Source organism: Capronia epimyces (genome assembly GCF_000585565.1).
Source record: "Capronia epimyces CBS 606.96 chromosome Unknown aczIQ-supercont1.6, whole genome shotgun sequence".
Classification (NCBI taxonomy): domain Eukaryota; kingdom Fungi; phylum Ascomycota; class Eurotiomycetes; order Chaetothyriales; family Herpotrichiellaceae; genus Capronia; species Capronia epimyces.
Window position 1 is genome coordinate 1,883,176 of NW_006912909.1, and position 18,583 is coordinate 1,901,758.

The 18,583-nt window shown below is 53.1% G+C and overlaps 10 protein-coding genes across 10 annotated transcripts; 4 read left to right on the forward strand and 6 right to left on the reverse strand.

Moving 5' to 3' along the window:
• Positions 1-55: 55 nt before the first annotated feature.
• On the reverse strand, positions 56-1,831 carry A1O3_07566 (uncharacterized protein; the record flags this gene model as incomplete). The annotated part of the gene is made up of 1 exon (XM_007737674.1): positions 56-1,831. One exon carries the CDS (start codon positions 1,829-1,831, stop codon positions 56-58), a length of 1,776 nt encoding a protein of 591 aa, XP_007735864.1.
• A 687-nt stretch (positions 1,832-2,518) lies between these two features.
• Positions 2,519-3,155, forward strand: A1O3_07567 (uncharacterized protein; the record flags this gene model as incomplete). Its single annotated transcript, XM_007737675.1, has 2 exons — positions 2,519-2,962; positions 3,057-3,155. 2 exons carry the CDS (start codon positions 2,519-2,521, stop codon positions 3,153-3,155), a joined length of 543 nt encoding a protein of 180 aa, XP_007735865.1.
• Positions 3,156-3,428: 273 nt separating this feature from the next.
• A1O3_07568 (BolA protein) lies at positions 3,429-4,365 on the forward strand (the record flags this gene model as incomplete). Its single annotated transcript, XM_007737676.1, has 3 exons — positions 3,429-3,485; positions 3,801-3,907; positions 4,188-4,365. 3 exons carry the CDS (start codon positions 3,429-3,431, stop codon positions 4,363-4,365), a joined length of 342 nt encoding a protein of 113 aa, XP_007735866.1.
• An 807-nt stretch (positions 4,366-5,172) lies between these two features.
• On the reverse strand, positions 5,173-6,025 carry A1O3_07569 (syntaxin 1B/2/3; the record flags this gene model as incomplete). Its single annotated transcript, XM_007737677.1, has 2 exons — positions 5,173-5,234; positions 5,284-6,025. The coding sequence occupies 2 exons, from the start codon at positions 6,023-6,025 to the stop codon at positions 5,173-5,175; spliced, it is 804 nt and encodes a 267-aa protein (XP_007735867.1).
• Positions 6,026-6,040: 15 nt separating this feature from the next.
• A1O3_07570 (uncharacterized protein) lies at positions 6,041-6,298 on the reverse strand (the record flags this gene model as incomplete). The annotated part of the gene is made up of 1 exon (XM_007737678.1): positions 6,041-6,298. One exon carries the CDS (start codon positions 6,296-6,298, stop codon positions 6,041-6,043), a length of 258 nt encoding a protein of 85 aa, XP_007735868.1.
• A 1,417-nt stretch (positions 6,299-7,715) lies between these two features.
• A1O3_07571 (nicotinate phosphoribosyltransferase) lies at positions 7,716-9,068 on the reverse strand (the record flags this gene model as incomplete). The annotated part of the gene is made up of 1 exon (XM_007737679.1): positions 7,716-9,068. The coding sequence occupies one exon, from the start codon at positions 9,066-9,068 to the stop codon at positions 7,716-7,718; it is 1,353 nt and encodes a 450-aa protein (XP_007735869.1).
• Positions 9,069-9,754: 686 nt separating this feature from the next.
• A1O3_07572 (uncharacterized protein) lies at positions 9,755-10,879 on the reverse strand (the record flags this gene model as incomplete). The annotated part of the gene is made up of 3 exons (XM_007737680.1): positions 9,755-9,957; positions 10,012-10,134; positions 10,183-10,879. The coding sequence occupies 3 exons, from the start codon at positions 10,877-10,879 to the stop codon at positions 9,755-9,757; spliced, it is 1,023 nt and encodes a 340-aa protein (XP_007735870.1).
• Positions 10,880-12,407: 1,528 nt separating this feature from the next.
• A1O3_07573 (murein transglycosylase) lies at positions 12,408-13,572 on the forward strand (the record flags this gene model as incomplete). The annotated part of the gene is made up of 2 exons (XM_007737681.1): positions 12,408-13,060; positions 13,110-13,572. The coding sequence occupies 2 exons, from the start codon at positions 12,408-12,410 to the stop codon at positions 13,570-13,572; spliced, it is 1,116 nt and encodes a 371-aa protein (XP_007735871.1).
• Positions 13,573-14,088: 516 nt separating this feature from the next.
• On the reverse strand, positions 14,089-15,039 carry A1O3_07574 (uncharacterized protein; the record flags this gene model as incomplete). Its single annotated transcript, XM_007737682.1, has 1 exon — positions 14,089-15,039. The coding sequence occupies one exon, from the start codon at positions 15,037-15,039 to the stop codon at positions 14,089-14,091; it is 951 nt and encodes a 316-aa protein (XP_007735872.1).
• A 1,037-nt stretch (positions 15,040-16,076) lies between these two features.
• Positions 16,077-16,798, forward strand: A1O3_07575 (uncharacterized protein; the record flags this gene model as incomplete). The annotated part of the gene is made up of 2 exons (XM_007737683.1): positions 16,077-16,311; positions 16,365-16,798. 2 exons carry the CDS (start codon positions 16,077-16,079, stop codon positions 16,796-16,798), a joined length of 669 nt encoding a protein of 222 aa, XP_007735873.1.
• Between the last annotated feature and the right edge of the window lie 1,785 nt (positions 16,799-18,583).

Here is an 18,583-nt window from a genome sequence, read left to right on the forward strand (position 1 = left end):
CAAGATCCTTAGTACCATACCGCTGCTGGATAGGGAGCAGGCCTAAGTCAAACCCCTACACATCTTCCACCTCGAATCTCACCAGTAACGAACATGTCGTCTCCCTGCCTCTCAAATCCAGCATGCGGATGAAACTCCATCCGGCGGCAACATACAAGATCCTGACCGCGGCAACAGCGAACACGGGGTTTCTACTATAGCTATCGTCGCTTTTGATGAGCATGCGTAGAAAGACCAGCTCATTGTCCTCGTACTCCCATTCGAGGGTCTCTTCCCAGACCGGATCCGTTGCCGCTGGGTTTTCGCCGTCATGGAGGAATCCAAGTTTGTGATGTTTGTAGAGTGCGGTCTTGCGTTTGGCTGGGTTCTGGCCTTGGTCATCCGGACGAATCAAGGTACAAGACAGATATGGCTTGATGTCGGACGCTTGGCGGCCTTCTGGCAACGGGACGTCCGAAGCTCCCGCCACATGAAGTCGGAGTCTTTTCTTGGGCCCGGTGGTGAGCTTTCCGCTTCCCCCAGCGCGGAGAGCTGCAGGCTTGAGGACATATCCTTCCGTTCCTCCGAATAGAGCCTCGTTCAGCTGCAGACCGGCGCCAAAGGTTTGCCAATTCAGGGCGCAGATCTGGGCTCCGAGGCCCCAGAAAATCACCGGGTTGAGATTGTTGGACGAGATTCGAGTGCCTTTGGGATAGACGCGCATCAAATGATGGGCGTTGTGCTGGGCGATCTTGCCGATCTCTGCGGGCATGTGCGCCCTCAATGCCGTCTCTGAGATGTTGATGAGGTGGTGGTGTGGGCGATTCTTGAGTCCGACCTCGCCGAACCAAGAGTTGTCTGCGGGCTTCACCGATTGTGCGTAGACCCCTAATTCGGCCAGTTCTGGAATGATGGTAGTTGCAGGGACGGCCTTCTTCTTTTCCTTGTAGGCCTTTCGCGCTTGCCTTGCCTCGTCGTCCTCGTCGACCTCGTCGTCAGTGCTGGAGCTGTGATCATCCGCCTCCACTTCAGTTGGGAAGTGGTATTCGACGATGACGACGATTTTGGAACCCAACTCTTCAAGCAGCACATGGTCGCCGGAGCCGTTCTGCTCTCGGTGCCCTTTGCCTCTGACAGCTTTGCTCAGGAGACGGTCATCCCACACTTCCTTCATAATCTCGACGAGGCGGCGCTGGCCGTGGTTGCCACAGTGGTTTTCAAGAGAAACCAGGACCGGTGAGGTCCGATAGCCGGATCCACTGGCCGAAAGGGCGGCTTCTCTATCGACGGCGTCACGGATGGTCTCGCAAACGGAGCGAAACGAGATACGTGATACGAGAGTGTAGCCGTGCGTGACCTTTGGCTCGTCTTCAGCGTCTTCGTCGTCCCAAGCGTCGATCTCCACACATCGAGATCCGGTGTTGAGAGCTATCTCGTAAGCTTTGGCTGACGAGGTTCCGTAGAGCTGGTGCGCCATCAGGTAGGTGTTATGGCTAGAGCTGATGAAGTACTCGGGTAACGGATGGGACCTGTCAGTAAGGTCGGATGGGACATGGATATGGGGCTTGCCGAGCAGTGCGCGTAGCGGGTCGGTCAAGTGGCCTAGGTCATGCAAGCCAGCGTCGTTCTTGGAGAGGACATTCTCATGGACAAGGAATGACCTTAAGGCGTGGCTGACTCTAAGCTGATCCCTGGTGATTGCAGATCGACGGGAGCCGTGCCCACCGCCAGCGACGGTGCTGGAGTCGATCTTTTCCCCCAGGTCATCGCCGTCAGTCTTGCTTTTTGGCCTAGAGAAAGGGTTCAGGCTGGCCAGACGTGACGAGAGCACGGACGGGCCTGACTCTGCCATGATGGATGTGACGCGAGAGGATATTTTGAATTGAAGCGTCGGTCAATGCTGTACCAGACCCCGGAAACTGTAAGCTGGTTGAGTCAAGCTTTGGTCCCCTCGGCATACTAGTAGATGTAGAAGACTAGTACTTGATCAAAGTGGCATGGAGTTGGCACGCGTAATAGGAATCAATAATGTTCTGGCAGTGGCACGTAGGGAGTTGTAACGGACTTCTTAGCTAATCATATCAATGTCTAACGCGCCTTCCGGAAACCGATGGAGACTGGAACCTGAAACACCAGCATATTTAACGCGACCAGAACAGAGAGTCCTGACACAATCCGACATTCGATTACAATTGGGATCAGCAGGCAAATCTCAACTCGAAGACAACAGACATTCAAGGCACACACACCGTTTGTGCCTCTGCCATACCCCTCAGTCAGAGCAAATGACGTATGTAAATCCCGAGTAGGCAGTACCTAGGTAATCGGTAGGCAGCTACAAACTCCCTTCTAAAGGTTCCAAGGTCGCTGGCCCGGGGATCAACAGCTCAGCTCACAGCACCATACGCATAGCTTCGCAATGCCCTCGCATTGGCCCCCCGAGACAGAGACCAGCAATTTGAGCGTGGCTCCCGAGAAGTACCCCCCTGCTGTGATAACCACAGACCAGACTGCCGAGGAAGAGGTCTGATCTGAATCCATGACCTTTTCGAGCGTGCCCAAGAAGCTGACCATCTTCACCGGACAGCGCAATATCGCCATATGCAAAGAATACATGGCCATCGCATACTCGCCGACCGAGAACCAAGGGCGTGACTCAGTGCGCCATCTCTGCCGCGACGACAGCTGGTTCTGGGCTCCTGCGACATTCCCGGGCTGTGAGACCCCAATGGACTATGCGGCCTCCCATGCCGTCGTCATGGAGAGCGTGGCCGACCTCCACATAATCCGGTTCGACCAGGTCTTTGCAAAGAACGGCCACGTCCTGCTCAGATATACCGCCCAAGGCAGTCATTGCGGGAAGCCGTACAAGGGCATACCGGCGTCCGGGAAGCATGCCCAGTGGAGTGCAGCGGCCATATTCGAGGTGGAGGACGGGAGGATCAAGAGTTTCACCAAGGACTGGGACCAAAAGACAATGCAGGTACAGTACTCCATACTCTGTAACCAGTTCATCAACCACCCACTCGCTCACTCCCTTACTCTCCTCCTTCCCGAGGTCGTATTGACAAGTGCAGATTCAACTGGGATGGGCGCCGGTCCAGGAGAGCACAGATCCAAGATGGAACGCCGATGCATTGGCGAATCCAGAGCAGTCCAGAATGCAGGAGGGATAAAAGTGACAAACTGCGCATGTACCTAGGCAGCTCTAATAAAGTGCGCGGGGGAGCTGTCAGGTACCTAGGTGCCTAGTAGTTGTAATTAATCCATCCGTGCTAGTACTTCCGTACAGTACAGTACAGTACAGTATCACCTGCACCTTGGACCGAAATGGTAACGAGATATTTGCAAGAGCCTCCATCCTCCTCCCGCAAACCACTTCCCATGTTCCAATGCGACGCTTTCTAAGCCTGCGCAGCTCGATCGGGCATCCGACCCTTCTAACCAGAATGGCGACGAGTACAAGCACGTCGAGCACGCCGATGGAGGACACGATCCGGCGAAAAGTAAGTCTGACTATGTGCACCATAGCATGATACGCACAGCACACACCCACCCTCCCAGCCTCACCGTCCTGTGCTGTGCTGCCTGTACTTTTATGTGCCTCTTCTATCTCGACCTTCCTTTGCATCCTGCCGAAGAAGCACTAGAACTGCCACCCACGCGCAACGTCACCGCCACACAAAACCATCCTTCTGTCCTTTTGCACAACTCCCGCCTTTTTCACTCTCTCCTGCTACCTCGCCGGGCGGCGTTCGAGCACAAACACAAACACAAACACCATTTGCCTGAAGGGGAACTAACTAATCCCACGAACGCAGGTCACGGAAGCCCTGAGTCCAACGGAGCTGAAGATCCGAAACGATTCACATAAACATGCGCACCACCAGGCCATGGCGGGCGCGACGTCCAAGGAGACGCATTTCTAGTACGTGCATCAGTTGCGCTTTCACCGTTTTCGCCGTCGAATTTGCCCCCATGATCAATCCCGCTCATTTTCAATTTCAACTTCGAGCTAGCCCAGCCCGCCTTTCCTTGATGGTGGTCCCGCCCCCCTGGTAGGGGCACATTCATGAGAACACCGCTACAACTAAGCTGAGCATACATGGATTCCGTATCCTGTCTCACCTCGCCTCACCTCACCTCACACTTACCTCCGTCTTCGTCGAGCAGACACCTCACTGACGCCCCTTGTCTATTCTGTACAGCCTCGATGTCATTTCGCAGTCTTTTGCTTCAAAGACCCAACCCGCCCGCCATCGGATGATCTACTCCCTTCTCAAGGAAGAACTGGAACAGCCCGGCGGCATCCATGCGCTGCAGCTGCGCACCAAGACTCCCGAGGAGGAGGAGAAGCTCAAGTCCAAGGCGGCTGGAGATGCGTGAGCAGGAACGACGACTGGGCCTCTGGGTGACTCCTACAGGGAGAAAGGGCGTCGAGAGAGCTTGAACTTGGCATTTACGCACCCGCTGTGGGTGATGGACGTTACGGTTCGAGGCGATCACCCCATCACCGGCGTCCACGTGGCGGGAACTTCGAGTCCAGTACGGAGTACAGCACAGTGCGTCACTAGAGAAAACATGATTCTCGTCAATGGACACGAGTGTTCAACTGCCTTGAGCTGGAATCAGAATCGTCATCGACGGAAGTAGGAAATAGAACGCAGGCCGAGGAAGGAAAAAAGCCCCCAGATGAGAACATTGCCCGCTAAAAGACCACACCGGGTGATGAGGTTTATATTGCACTCCCGTCACTCCGAACCCTGAATTCATCCATGCCTTCCACTCGCATTGATTTGCGGGTCCCAACCGTGCATGTATTAGAATAGGTACTTTGTCTAGTTGCAAAGCGTACAACCAGGAACCAAAAAGAAAACGCGCGCCGCGCCGGCTTTTCTGAACATATGAGATTGCACGGTGCCTCCTCCTCCTCGGCTGTCCCTTATCGGTTATGCCCCTTGCTGATCGCGTGCTTGCATCACGCCAAACTGAGAGCCTTCGAAGGCTCTTGATACAGAAGAAGGCTTGACACCGGAAAACTGGTCGGTTATGCCACTGGTGCACTCGCCCGCTGTTTGCGGACACCATTGGCGGGAAGATGGCGGCCAGTCCAATGCAATAAAAAGACTAATTCTAGCGGCTGGCCTAGTCGAACTCGGGTGAAGCTCAATCTGGGCTGTCAGCGTCCGACGGCTAGTGCTTCGTGACCTCCACGACAACCACGACCACCACAATGATGATGATGATGATGAGTGCTAGAGGGAGTTAGCAGAAGCTTGTTCCTAGGTGAATTAGAGTACTGACCGACAATGCCCAAGCACATCCACTTCTTCCTCCGGGCGGCTCTGGCCTTGAGAACAGCTCCTTCAAGTTCGTTGTTGGCTTTAGCGACATGTTCTGTGACTTCCTCCCCTCGTTGTTCAATTTGTGTGACTGCAGGTTCTTGTTGCACCACCAGGGCCTCGAGATCCTGGAAAAGTTGGGCAAGCTCAATCATCTGTCGTTCAATCTTCTGGATATCCTCGTGACGCTGCGACACGTTTCTAGCGACAGTCTGTGCCTCGCCGCGGCGATCGCTCTGAATCAGAGCGGAGCTAAAGATTTGCTGATTGTTGGGATCCTCGACCGCTTCCCGAACTTCGGCATCGGAGGCATCTGGACGAACGATCCGGTATTGTCTGGCCATCTGCTCCTGCGACGACTTTCGGAACTCCCGTTCAACCTGTTGGTATTGGTTGATGGCAGTCTTCAGTCTTCGGTCGACTTTGCCGACTTGCGGAGCATTACGGGGATTCCCCGACTCAGGCTGTTGTTTGATGTTTTTGACACGGCTCACAAGGCCACGGTATTTGGTCATGATGTTCTCTCCAGTTCGGTCGACTTCAATGCGCAGCGGGGATTGAGCGGAGGTGTTCGTGTCAGCCAGATATCGAGATTGAAGGCCTCTCAGTCGCTGCAGGTCGGCTTCAATCTCGTCAATGGCTTGGTCGACAGCTCTGCACTCATTGAGGATCCTGTTTGGGTCGGCACCATTCATATTTCTCATTTCTGGCGTCGCGGATTAGCCGGGAATCAAAGTATACAAGAGGACCAAAGGAGTGATCCGTACCATATCCACCGGGACCTCCAGTACCACCAGTACGATGTTCCTCATCAGCGTAATAGCTACCTCCTTGCTCTTGCGCTTGTGGTCTGTCGCCGCCGTATGCAGGCTGATCATTGTAGCCCTGGCCACCTTCGTAGCCCCCTTGAGAGTAAGGATTGCCGGCTTGTCCGTAAGGGTTGTACGCGCCATATCCTTGACCGCCTTGCTGGCCATTGTAGCCTTGATTGTACTGAGATCGCGGTCAGTAAGAGAACGCCTGGGATGAAGTGGGATTGGGCTGCCATGCGAAGTCCACGTTTCAGAGCTCGACGACAACCACAGGCAGCTTAAAGTCAGCATGGATGGAAGGTTGGGGACATACACTCATGATGAAAGAATTGCACAGTTATGTACCAGGACTAGAGCCGAAAGGTATCGTTTGATCGAGGTTCTACAAGAAAATGCTGTAGGTTGGAAGAGGAATTTAAAAAAAAAAAGTATGGGCCTTTCACGCGCAAGGACGCGAGACCGTTGAGAAGATGCGATGGGAAGGGATGCAAGAGATGAGGGACTGATGGAGGAATGAAAGCGCGGTAGACGTAGCAGTTGAAGGAATGATGTAGAGGGCGGCGAGCTGAGTGATCACTCTGCATGTTCAGCTCAGACTCGGGGCGAGAAGTCGCAGGCTGACTGGCGTGAAGGGGAAGCTCAGTCTGGGCGGGAGCCCGTGAACTGGGGCTGTAAAGGAGAGCCGGACCCTCCTCTACTCGTAGCATCTATTCTATCTGCCTAGCAGGCGCCTAGGCCCTTGAGGCTGTGCACCGCACCCGGCCACCGCACTGCACGTCACTCGTCAACCGCTGGCTAACACTCCTTAGAAGGAAGAGCTCAGGCCTTAGGCCCCTAGCCGTTGACTTTTTTATCGCCCTTCAAGTTCGGGGTCTGGCAGAAGGGCAGAAGGGGTGGCAGTCAGCGCTTTACCCTTTCCGCCCGTTGTTCCCGACATCGCCGGTGAGACTGTTGCACATCCTCCTCGTTCCAGTAGTAGTAGTGGGCTGCGAGGTCCCTAAAGCACACACTGCCTCGCTAACTACCTGATTGCTGCTTACAGCCAATCAAGCCCTGATTAATCTCATTTAGCAGGGCAAAGGTGGTCGCCTAGGGAGGCCCTTCAATAGCATGCTTCATCAGGCTCCATCATTATGGACCTCTCATTGTCGCACTAAGCATGGTTTCACGCATCCCATCTCCTCATGCTCTGGCCACTGTCTGTAGTGGTCTACACGACGATGGTTGAGGCTACTTATCTGGCGTGAAGGTTACCGAACCTCCGCAACCAATGTGCTGGAGCACAGCCAGTGAGAGACTAAATCTGACCTCAACCACATAATCAACCATGGCTCTGCCTACAGAGTCAGTCTAGGGAGGGATCCATCTCTCAAACGCGCACCTGTATTTTGATATCTGCCTGGAAGTCTCGAAGCTTCAGGGCTCCAATGACTTGAGAAACAAGTCCTCTGCGACACCCCACAAGTGACAGAGCCTCGATCCGTCGACCCACTACGCACTCAGGGGCTACAAGGCTGCGACGTATGGTCATGCACACTTGTGGCGGCTAAGAGTGCCCCCGGTGCTCGGCTTGGTTATCTCTTCACCATCTTCTCACTTCATCGCCCTCAGTCCATTGCTTTTCTGTGTAACCCAGCCGTCGTTTGACATCCCGAACAGTATCAGAATCACCGGTGTTTTTGCCAATGTTATCCGAGATCTTGATTGCTGGTCTCCCCCCTGCTTTGGACAATTTGATGACGATATTGAGCGGCTGCGATTTGGTCTGTCTGTCGGATCGGCGCTTGAAGTCGTTCGTGAAATGGGTCCCCACTCCGAAAGAGGGCTTGAACCCGTATGACTCGGCCAATTCCTTGTATTCGAGGCATTTGTTGACGTCGAGTGCGTCTGAGAACACAATAATCTTTCCTCCCAAACCTAAAGACTTGTAGAAGTCGCTGGCAAGCTTGAGGTATTCCTTCGGATCTCCAGAATCTTGCCTGATGCCTGCAAAAACTTCAGCGTACGAGGCTGGGCGGTGTGACTGGCTCGCCTCCTCAGAATCATCCGCGGTTCCATCATCTGAAGCTGATGCTCTAGACGCCACGGCACATTTGAATGCCCTGAAGAAATCGGGGGTCCCGAATGTGTCGGTCAGAGCAATGCTCAACACCCCTCTACCGAAACAGTCCAGCCAGTAGCGAAGTCCGAGCTCGTTGGCATGCTCATAGTCATTGGTGAGTGCAGCAATTCCCATGTACCACTCATGGGCCACGGTTCCGACTGGAGGAATGCTGTGCTTCATGGAGAAGTAGACATTGCTCGTCCCAGCCAGTTTTCCAGGCAGGCTCTGTTCCGTTGATGCTGTCACCAAGCCCTTGACAACAAGGTCTTGAGTATGAAACGACCGTCTTCTTCGGGTACCGAACTCAGAAACCACACAGCCTGCTTCAAACAGCCGCTGTGCCTTCTGATAAGCATTCTCTTCCTGTCCTTCGTAATCCCAATCTATATCGACGAACTTGAAGTATGCCTCGCTCGTCAGGGCAAGGAGTGGGATCTCGTAAGACATGGTTTCCACCCAGAGACCGGTTATGGTGATGTCTAAATCACCGAACGTCTCGTCGACCGGGATGAACTTCATGGTGACCTGATCTGCAGGCCGCAGCTGGAAAGATTGTAGATAGCTCAAGTATTCGGAGCTGAAGTATGGGCAGTGTCTTCTCAAGTATTCTAATTCGTCTTGTGCCAGTGTAATGTTGGCCAGTTTGGCAGTCTGCTCTTGCAACCAGGTGAAAGCCTCCTTGTTCAAGCGCATGTGCGGCGTCCGATTCGTGAACTTGTATTCGACATCGACCGAGGGGAAATATTTCAACACCGCGCACTGCATTGTCAGCTTGTACAGGTCAGTATCCAGGAGCGAGAAGACGCCCTCGGGAATCTGAGATTGTGCCATCCTTGAGCGGAGGTGGATGGATGCGTTCGGCGGAAAATGCTGTTGCAGGGTGAGATATCAATCATATCCGTGCAGACAGGACTTGTGGCATGCAGCGAACCGTAATGGCGGCTGCGCCTTTCTATTGTTGCATGATGGAGGCCTTATCACCATCCACCAGACGCGCATGTTGTTCTGGGGGGTGACACAATAATAATTAGCGTTGGGCAGTGTTCAATCTTTCCACGAGCTATTCTTACACCCACCGGGCACAGTCATGTGACTTCACGGCTGCTTCGATGGCCGTACAAACACGACGGTACTCTCGCTCCATTTTCCGATTCTAACCTCCCAGAAAATGAAGATTCGGCGACGGGGAAATAAGGTACGGATAGAGGACCGAAACGGGTGGATTTGAATCAATGGCGGCGACCGTGGGCATTGCCAGTGGATTAGCTCGGTACCAAAGCAATACAAAAGTCACTAACGGTGGTGAGAATACGATGATAAGTTACACTGGTTGATGATTCATGAATGAATTCGACCGAGCTTTGCTGTATACCCAAAGAGCTAGTTCAGTAATATCAAGTGATTTGAAGCTGCCGCTCTCGACTGAATCTCATGGTCAATATTCAGAACCTTCTTGGATAGCTACAACATCTGGACGCCGCGGTCTTTACGAACCGTCGGTTGAGCCAACGCGAGGCTCACAAGGTGACAACCAGCTTCTTGGCGGACACTCCAGGCCGCAGCGCATCGATCGCAGGTTGTATATATTCAAGCCCGTGGCCCACTACCTCGGCTTTGGGCGCCGGCTTGATCTGTCCGCTCTCAAGCGCGGCCGGAAGGAAATCACGGTAAATGGCCTCGCCGACTTCCTTGTCCTGCAACAGGATTGCCAACGCAAAGACTATTAGATAGTTAGCTGAGACTCGTAGTGAACATGGGTAAGACAAAGCCGTACCAGCCTTTGCATTGACCGTCGCCGGGATATCCGCGATTGGTGGAATCACAACTGCCAGAGTGCCACCTCCCAGTTGAACCAGAACCTGGGCGGAGTTGAGCTGTGAGTCTCGACTTCCAATGGCTGACAAGAGATTAGCCGTCATCTATTTCTCTGCTTCGATGGTCTTACCGTCATAAGCGCCAGCGAGGGTGTACTTTTGCAGGGCCGCCGTCAGATCTCCAACAACGCTGGGACTGGCATGATCAAAAACTTCACTAGCTCCAAGCTCTTTGACAAGTTCAAAATTCTTCTTCGAGGCTGTGGCGAATACTTTGAGGCCGGCGGCCACGGCGAGTTGGATGGCGGCGGTACCAACACTGGAACTTCCGCCCCAAATCAGTATGGCCTTGCCAGAGTTCTCCTCCTTGTGGCCGGGTGTTGCCAGGCCGAGTTTATCTTTGTGGAACAAGCCGTCTGCAGCCGTAGATATAGCCAGGGGAAGAACGGATGCTTCCTCGTAGCTTAGCTTGTCAGGGATAGGACTGACTGCAATGGCCGGGACAACAGTGAAGTTCTGAAAGGCGCCCTGTTCCGGTCTCCCTGTGACCAGTCCGATTGCATGACCCAAAACCCGCTGACCTTTGGAGAAGCCGGATACATTTTCGCCGACCTCAACAATCTCTCCGGCAACATCATTACCCAAGACACGAGGTAGGCCGGTTAATGGAAACGCTCCATCTTGAATTTTCCAATCAACGGGAGCGATGGCGACGGCATGGTTCTTGATCAGGATCTCTCCTGCTCCAGGCTTGCCGACTTCTGCCGGGCCGATCTGTAGTTTCTCATTTGTCTTGTGGAACCACGCTGCTTGGTTGTTCAAAGCCATTGTACTGAGACTGGGATGATAGAACTGGTGATAAAGCTTCAAGTGTATAGGTGAAAATGAAGACACAGTACGAAAGGGACGATGACCGCAAGCAAGTAGAGGTGGAATCTGAAGACTGGTTTATAAGCAGGTCGGTGGGATGTGGTGAATCTTGGAGAAAGTTGACATCATGCGGGTTACAGTACTCCGTACTATTAGGTACTCGTACATACTCGTTCCCTAGCACGCAATCGACGGAAAGAGCCGGCCTGATGGCTTTTTCATGTGATGAGATGAACCATGCATAACCAGACATAGCCTGACCCTATTCCCGCAACGAGGAATGGTCGACCAACCTAAGACGGCGATCCTTACTGACATGCAAGAGGTGATAATGCACATAGCGACGAGACGCCCTGAGGCTACTACCGTATAGTGTATCGCTGTATACGGAGTACGGATAGTCGGTACGCTATACGGAGCACGAGCACCTAACTCTATAGACACCGAATAGAGTATGGATACTCAAGAGGCTGAAATGTCGGAATCGAGGCTCCCGAAAACCAATGGGGTGCCGCAGGGCGATCGACTCATGCCATCACAACTTACTCATCAGGGGGTTGAACAGCACCAAACAGGAGGTGGGAGGCTTATGTAGGGAGGCTTAGGAGGCTTAGGGGCGGGAGGCGGGAGGCGGGAGGCGGGAGGCGGGAGGTGCGGGGGGCACCTACAGGCACCTACAAGCACCTACAGAGTTGAGGTGTAAGGTTAGAGGAAGCTGCAAGTACCACTGCCAGCCTACAAGGGAGCCCATTGGCCGGGCGCGTGCCTTGGCGGAGCCCCTTACCGAGATCAAACACCGACTCTCCGGCCTCCCTGCGCGTTTCATCTCCCGGCGCCCCTTGCAAGGTCGATGGGTGATGGGAGATATGGGAGGTATCACCACCTCAGCTTCCTCGGTCGACCTCTCTTCCCGTCGAGCACACCGTTTGTGTCGCCCGTAGCCGCTCTTTCCCTCTACCAAGCCAGTCTCTCCTTTCGGCCTCGACGTCGCGCTGGGCTGCGACGCGTAACCACACTCATTTTTCTGCTTTCGCTGGGTACAGTGACAAACAACTAGAACGACAGTCCAAGCGTCGCCAATTTCCCTCCACGCACGGTCATCGCGGGCAAGACCTGGAGTCAGCCACCGCAATATCTCAATATTTGGACAAAGCGAGCTGTCTCACGCTCAGCTTCAAGCAGAAACAGAAATCTGTCTGTCGTTGGCGCTGGAGAAACAGAAACATCGCCAGAAACATCGCCAGAAACATCGCCAGAAACATCGCCAGAAACATCGCCAGAAACATCGCCAGAAACATCGCCAGAAACATCGCTACCAACAACCATGCATCGCTCATTCGAGACTCTCGCCCTTGTCCTTCTCACCCTCCTGACCACCTCTCTTGCGCAAACCTTCTCATCATGTAATCCCATGAATCGGACAGACTGCCCGGCAGACACCGCATTAGGGGTGGCTAATTATACCATCGATTTTACAAAAAGCATCATGTCAGACAAGGTATGGAATGTTACAACAGGGAAGATCGACTACGAGGACCAGGGTGCGGAATTCACAATCAATCAACGAGGCGATTCACCCACCGTTCAAACCAACTTCTATATCTTCTTTGGACAGGTAGAAGTTATCATGAAACCTGCCAAGGGGCAAGGCATAGTGTCTTCCATTGTGCTGGAGTCGGACGATTTGGACGAGGTGGATTGGGAGTGGATCGGCGGAAACAATTCATATGTGCAGACCAACTATTTCGGCAAGGGCAACACCACCAGCTATGACCGCGCCGTGTGGCACCCAGTCAGCACTCCGCAAGACCAATGGCACAACTACACCGTCGACTGGACACATGAGAAACTGGAGTGGTTCATTGACGGACAATCAATCCGCGTTCTGAAGGCTGAGGATGCCAACGGAGGTAGCAACTTCCCACAGACCCCTTGCCATGTGTTGCTCGGCATCTGGGCCGGCGGTGACCCGACGAAAAATGCCGAAGGCACTGTCGAATGGGCCGGTGGTAAGACAAACTATGACGACGGCCCCTTCACCATGGCCGTCCAATCGGTGCGTGTCACGGACTCGAGCAGAGGTACACAGTATGTGTACGGCGATAAGACTGGCAGTTGGCAGAGCATCAAGGTTCTTAAGTGAGTAGCCTCAGGGCTTGGGATAAAGCTTGACTGACGCAAACTGTAGCGAAACCGCCGCACTCAAACTGGACGGTGACAATGGCGAGTCGACAACCCAGACCATGAAACAAAAGTGGAATGGTCTCACACCTACCACCAAGTACATCATTATTGGTGTCGTAGGCGGTGTCATTCTCCTCGCTCTTGCAATCTTCGCGTTCTGCTGCATTCGCCAACGCCGCGCCGGCAAACACGAGAAATTGGTTGAGGACGCCAAGTACGAGCAGAATGCGGCCGAGGTGCTTGCCTATCGTGCCGACATGTCTCGTCTGCGTGGTGAGAAAATGGCGACTGCCCAAGTCCATGTCTCCCCGGTCATGGGCAACGCCGGCGGCATGTATCAAAACTACGGCCAGACGCAACCCATGATGCGCTCCATGAGTCCAAATCCAGGAAATAGCTACGCCAACAGCAACTATGCGCAGAGCGTAAGGACGTTCGGCTCCGGGCGGGGCTATCAGAGGTATTGAATGACCCAAAGGCTGGGACTGGTCGCCGACCAACTCCCCACTCTTCCGGTGGTCGTTTCTCTGATATGAATGGAGTGCTTCTGGCTTCCGACGAACCACGATTGCTCTTATCGACTCAGATGCACTAATTCACTTGGATTTTCCCACTGGACAGTACCATACAGTTACAGCAAGGCGGAGGACGACACTTGCGCATATTGATGGCTAGCATGGCGTTCATTTTCGTGTTGGAAGTTTTTTTTTTTTTCATTAGCATCTTCTGACTCTGGTGTGAAGACTCTCTGTAGTGCAATGACAGCGGCACCACCATGACTAATTATGATTCGTCTCGTCTCATCTCGTCTAGTCTCGTAAAGCTCTCTAGGACCAAGCTCAACCGCAGGCCCCATTGCACATCTCATCATTCACAAATTGCAAACCGTTCAGCCCGTGAATGTCATGTTCCTATTCTCGAAGACTCATACTTGACATGCTCTGCTCAAGTGGCTGGACCTCCTGAGCGGCTTCCTTGTCCTTTCACTTGGACGCCCATTTCGGCATCATCTGGCTTAGTTTGCCCTTTAATCCGCTGGAACCAGCACTTCCATGCGCACTTCCGCTGGCACTCGCACTCGTGCTCGCATTGTCGCTTTCAGCCTTTTCCGTGGCCGCCTTTGGTCGCTTGATGTCGATGAGCTTGACCTCGCCCGGTCTGACCCACCTGGCAGGTGGTGGAGGCTTTGGTGAGTTGACTCGGACCGGCAGTTTCATCTCTCGAGGCAAGGAAAAGCCGGCATCGATGCAATCGCCAAGGAAGGTGATCTCTTTGAGTTTCTTAGGATCGAACCAGCGGAAAAACGGGCCACCGTCGACGACAAAGTTCATCAGTGTAAGATGAGTGATTGGCAGATAGCGCATGTTCTCGACAGGTAGGGCTTGCACCATGTCCATCTGGCCTGCCTTCATGGCTTGTTGATCAAGATATTCGCCCTCTCCAAATTCTTCATGCAACGTGCCGTTGCCGTGAGAGCCGAGATATTCGCATTCGACTGGGGTGTCGGACAGGCGGTCGTAAATCCAGTTTGGGTCGATTTTGCGGTATTTGTGCATGATGTCTTCGCAGATGACCGGCTCTAGGGCCATTTCGAGGCGGACTTTAGTGAGATTTGGGTTAACCCAACACGTAGCCCATATCAGCGGTTGGTAGGATCTCATCATGCCATTGAGTTGGAGGTAATGTAGATTGCGGAACTCTTTGAGAGGCTTAAGGTCTTTGAATGGGAAGACGCCCTTTGGGTCACCATCGCCGTTGTCGTCCTTCTCTTCATCTTCATCGTCGTCACTTTCCTCATCAAGCTTGATGGGCCAGAACAGGTCAAGGTTAAGGATCTCGCGGTCGCGTTCAAGAAGGCGCCATAAATGAGGACGAAAGTTGGAAATCGGCTTTTGAAGGCCACCCAGATCAATGCTGACCTGTTGTGAGCCCATGATGGAGAACTTAGAGAAAACCGCCATACCTGCGATCGCTCACACTGGATCCAGCTGTGCTCTTGAGACTGATTTTGGACAGTCTTCTGTTGTGCTGTAACTCACAATACCCATCAGTACTAGCGCCGTTCGCTGTGTTGGCTGTGTTGTGTTCTGCCGGTTTGTCTTGCACATAACTGTTGGTTGCTATGTCAAACAGTCTTTTGCTCGGTGAAGCTTGCTTTGCCTGCACTGCCTGTGGCATGTTTGCCAGAGAGGCTGAATTTGGCATTTCTCTCAAACCATGACGTGTCCTTGAATCTCTGACCGGAGAAGCCAGAGCGCCGATGGTCATGGGAGATGGAAGCGGTCTCGAGAAATTGGGGGTTGTTGAAGAAGGTGCCATGATGGGAGCCCAGAGGAAGATGACAGAGGGGGTCACAAAGAAGAGAAGAACTCACACAATACATGGCTGAGGAAGAGCGATTTCACAGGAGTTCAAGGACGGGAAGATCTATTGAGGAGCGCAGGCTGCTTGCGTGCCACCGAGCGCTGGGGAGCGTTTGACCAGTCCACGCACTGGAAGCCATGGTCCTGTTGTCTACTCCATATTCACAGGATAGAGCCTCAACCTCGTCCTTCAGACTTGTCCGTTTGGACATTCAACAGTCCCTCAACATCTTTCTGCTGTCTTCATGCAATGCATGTCTCTCACCGGCGACCAACAGTATGGCTTATGAAGGAGTCAACCATTGTTCAGCAGGACACCATAGGCTCCTCCAACACTCAAAGGAGTAGGAATCTTCATCTGTCCCCGTGGAAGCTGTTACAGAAGTCTTCGACCTTCTGCACAAGCTCATTGTTCGGATCGAAAAGGAGAGAGGTTCAAGCTTCTTTGGTGCTGCTCAGATGGTGAGTCTTATCTTATCAGCACGTGGTCAGGCTGCGATGACGCGCTTTTGAGAGCCGCCGCCGGCCGCACCTTCTTTCTTTAGCAAGTATCACCGACTTCTTTGCGAAGTCTGCACAGTGCACACTCGTCCGTGCCTGCAGACTTGATGGCACCAATTCGACGCTACTTGCGAATCAGTAAGCATTCTGTTCTCGAATGTCGCATCTTCCTTGAGAATCCCGCGGACGAACCGAGGTGGCTCCTCAATGAACAGAATCCGGCTCTCCCACGCGTGTTCGAAGCGATCAAGCCATACGTTCTGCCCAAGCTCAGAGAGGAAAATGAACGAGCCAAGGGGAAGGGCAAGAAGAAGAAAAGTGTGAAGGATGTAGTCAAACAAGGTAGGATCGGCTGGAACCCGCCTGAGGCAATGGATACTTACAAACATGTCCAGATGACTTCGAGGTCTCCATCTTCCTCACGGAGATCAGGACACGACACTCCCTTTTGGTCAAGAACAAGACTTTTCAGAAAAGGTCACCAGTAAGCACCAATAATGGAGGCAAGCTTCTCGGCGTCGACCGAGATGCCGTCATGATACAAGATGAAAGCGACGATGAACATGTCAATCTTGGGCAGATCCCACAAGCAGAAGATTCAGAGCATGGCGGCGCCAGCACTCTTGAGTTGGGGGCTGATGATGACAAGAAGAAACTTGGTTTCAGGACAGATTACGAAGGCTTCAGCATTTGGGGCTGGGTGCTCTGCCTCTTCATTGAACGCAAAGGCGGCCCGGAAAAAAAGAAGTCTGAAGTCCAGGGGAATGCTCAGGCCTTGATGCAAGACTGGATTGCATCGACGCAGGAGCAGAAGGACGATGACCTCTGATTTCTGTCTTTTCATCACACTCCATGCCAAAAAGGGAGATGGAAGCCTGGATACTGTCTGCAACAGTACTAGGCCACCAAGCCTAGTACTGAATGCTTCCCGGCGCTGTCGAGTGGATCAATTGATCGGCTCACCTGAGGCCCGGTTATCAATGCCGGCGTCCACGACGAGGATGAGTTCACAACAAGCACGGTGAGCCAATACTTGATGAAGTCGACATGTCCCAGGCACGCATAGCAGGGCTCTATCAACAGCTCGGCCGGTGGTGTGATTGAGATACTCATGGCGAAGGTGAGGAGCGAGGCATTTAATCAGCTGTGGAGTGCCGTCGTCGTCTCGCCTGCGAAATGACTGACTAGGATATCGTCAGATCAGGAGGTGTGTCGATAGGAGTGCATTTGTGCGTTTGGTGGCGCTTATTCACGCAATATCTCACGTGGCATCGCTTGCACCCCTGCTGCTGAAACGCGTAAGCTGAAGCCACCCTGAGACTCACGGCCAGACCCGTCCCAGATTCGCTACGGGTCGCCTATAGTCGCAGTTAATAGTCGGAGATGGCTTTTATTATTGAGCTGAGACAAGGAGTGACAATGTAGCATATGTTCTGGGTGCCTTTGCGCAACTAATCAGTCTCAGTTGAGTGGTGCAACGAACTACACATTTCGCTGGGCCGTGCAGCAGCATGAGACATGAGGTCGCTTGCTGGGTCAAATACCATCCAGCATCTGCCAAGTTGCTACAATTAATGCCGGCATGTGATTTCTTACAGCTAAATTTACCTTGTCGCGCTCTCGAATCTTCTTGATCATATCTAACATGGATTTGGCCAGCGCTGGGGCGGTGCTGTCCCAAAATTGAGGAGTCCAATTTCGGGACCCTGACTTGCCCATGCTTTAAGGGAGGGGCTAGGAACGAAACGGCAAAGGAGCAGAAGTTGAGCGAGCTTCGAGAAGCATTATTCTGTACTCCGTAAACGCAGTCCCGACGAGAATTTGTCTAGGCCCAAGCCACCATCGCCGTTCGCGTCATTCGTCCAATCTGAGAAAGACGGTGCATTATTGTGCACCCTGCAGCGTGCATGCATCAGTCAGTCTCGGAATCTCGACACAGTATGGAGCCCTACGACTGGAAGGGCCTATGATTCTACCTAGTACCTCCTACAGAGTACTCCGTACTGCGCGGAGTCTGTACCCCGTGCGTCAGCCGAGGCACTTCGTCGTTAGTTCTAGCAGAAACCGCAGAGGACACAAGATAGCCCCGTCTCTGAAAGGGAGTCATATGATGACGCAGACCTTGTTGACGCTGGGGGCACAAATTGGAGAGCTGGCCCATTGAATTGATGGGGAGCAACATCCAGGGGTCAATCCGAAACAAGCCAAGGCGAGACTGTGCAGATTGAACAGGCGACCGTCGAGGGGGTGGCGAGAAAGTATGGAGTTACGGAGTACAGTAAAAAATATTGATGGTGGAATTGCATAATTATGGGGGCTTGCGACAGGATCTTCAGGAACCGGACTTGGCCATCCCACCACCACGCCCGTTGGGCGGGGTCTCTCTTCAAGTTTGTTTGATCAAATGCACTTCTCGGCCTAAGGAGCCGCTGATGAACCACACAGTCTGTGCGTTAGGTGTGCTTGATGAAACAGCCGTTGGCGAAAGATCTGCCGAACCTTGCATCATTGACATGATTGACACCTGGGTTGCGAATGGGCGTGCTCGCTACAAAATCCTGCTTTCCAAGGTCGGTGCAGCTGAAGATAACAGATGAGCGGAAGCTTCACCAGG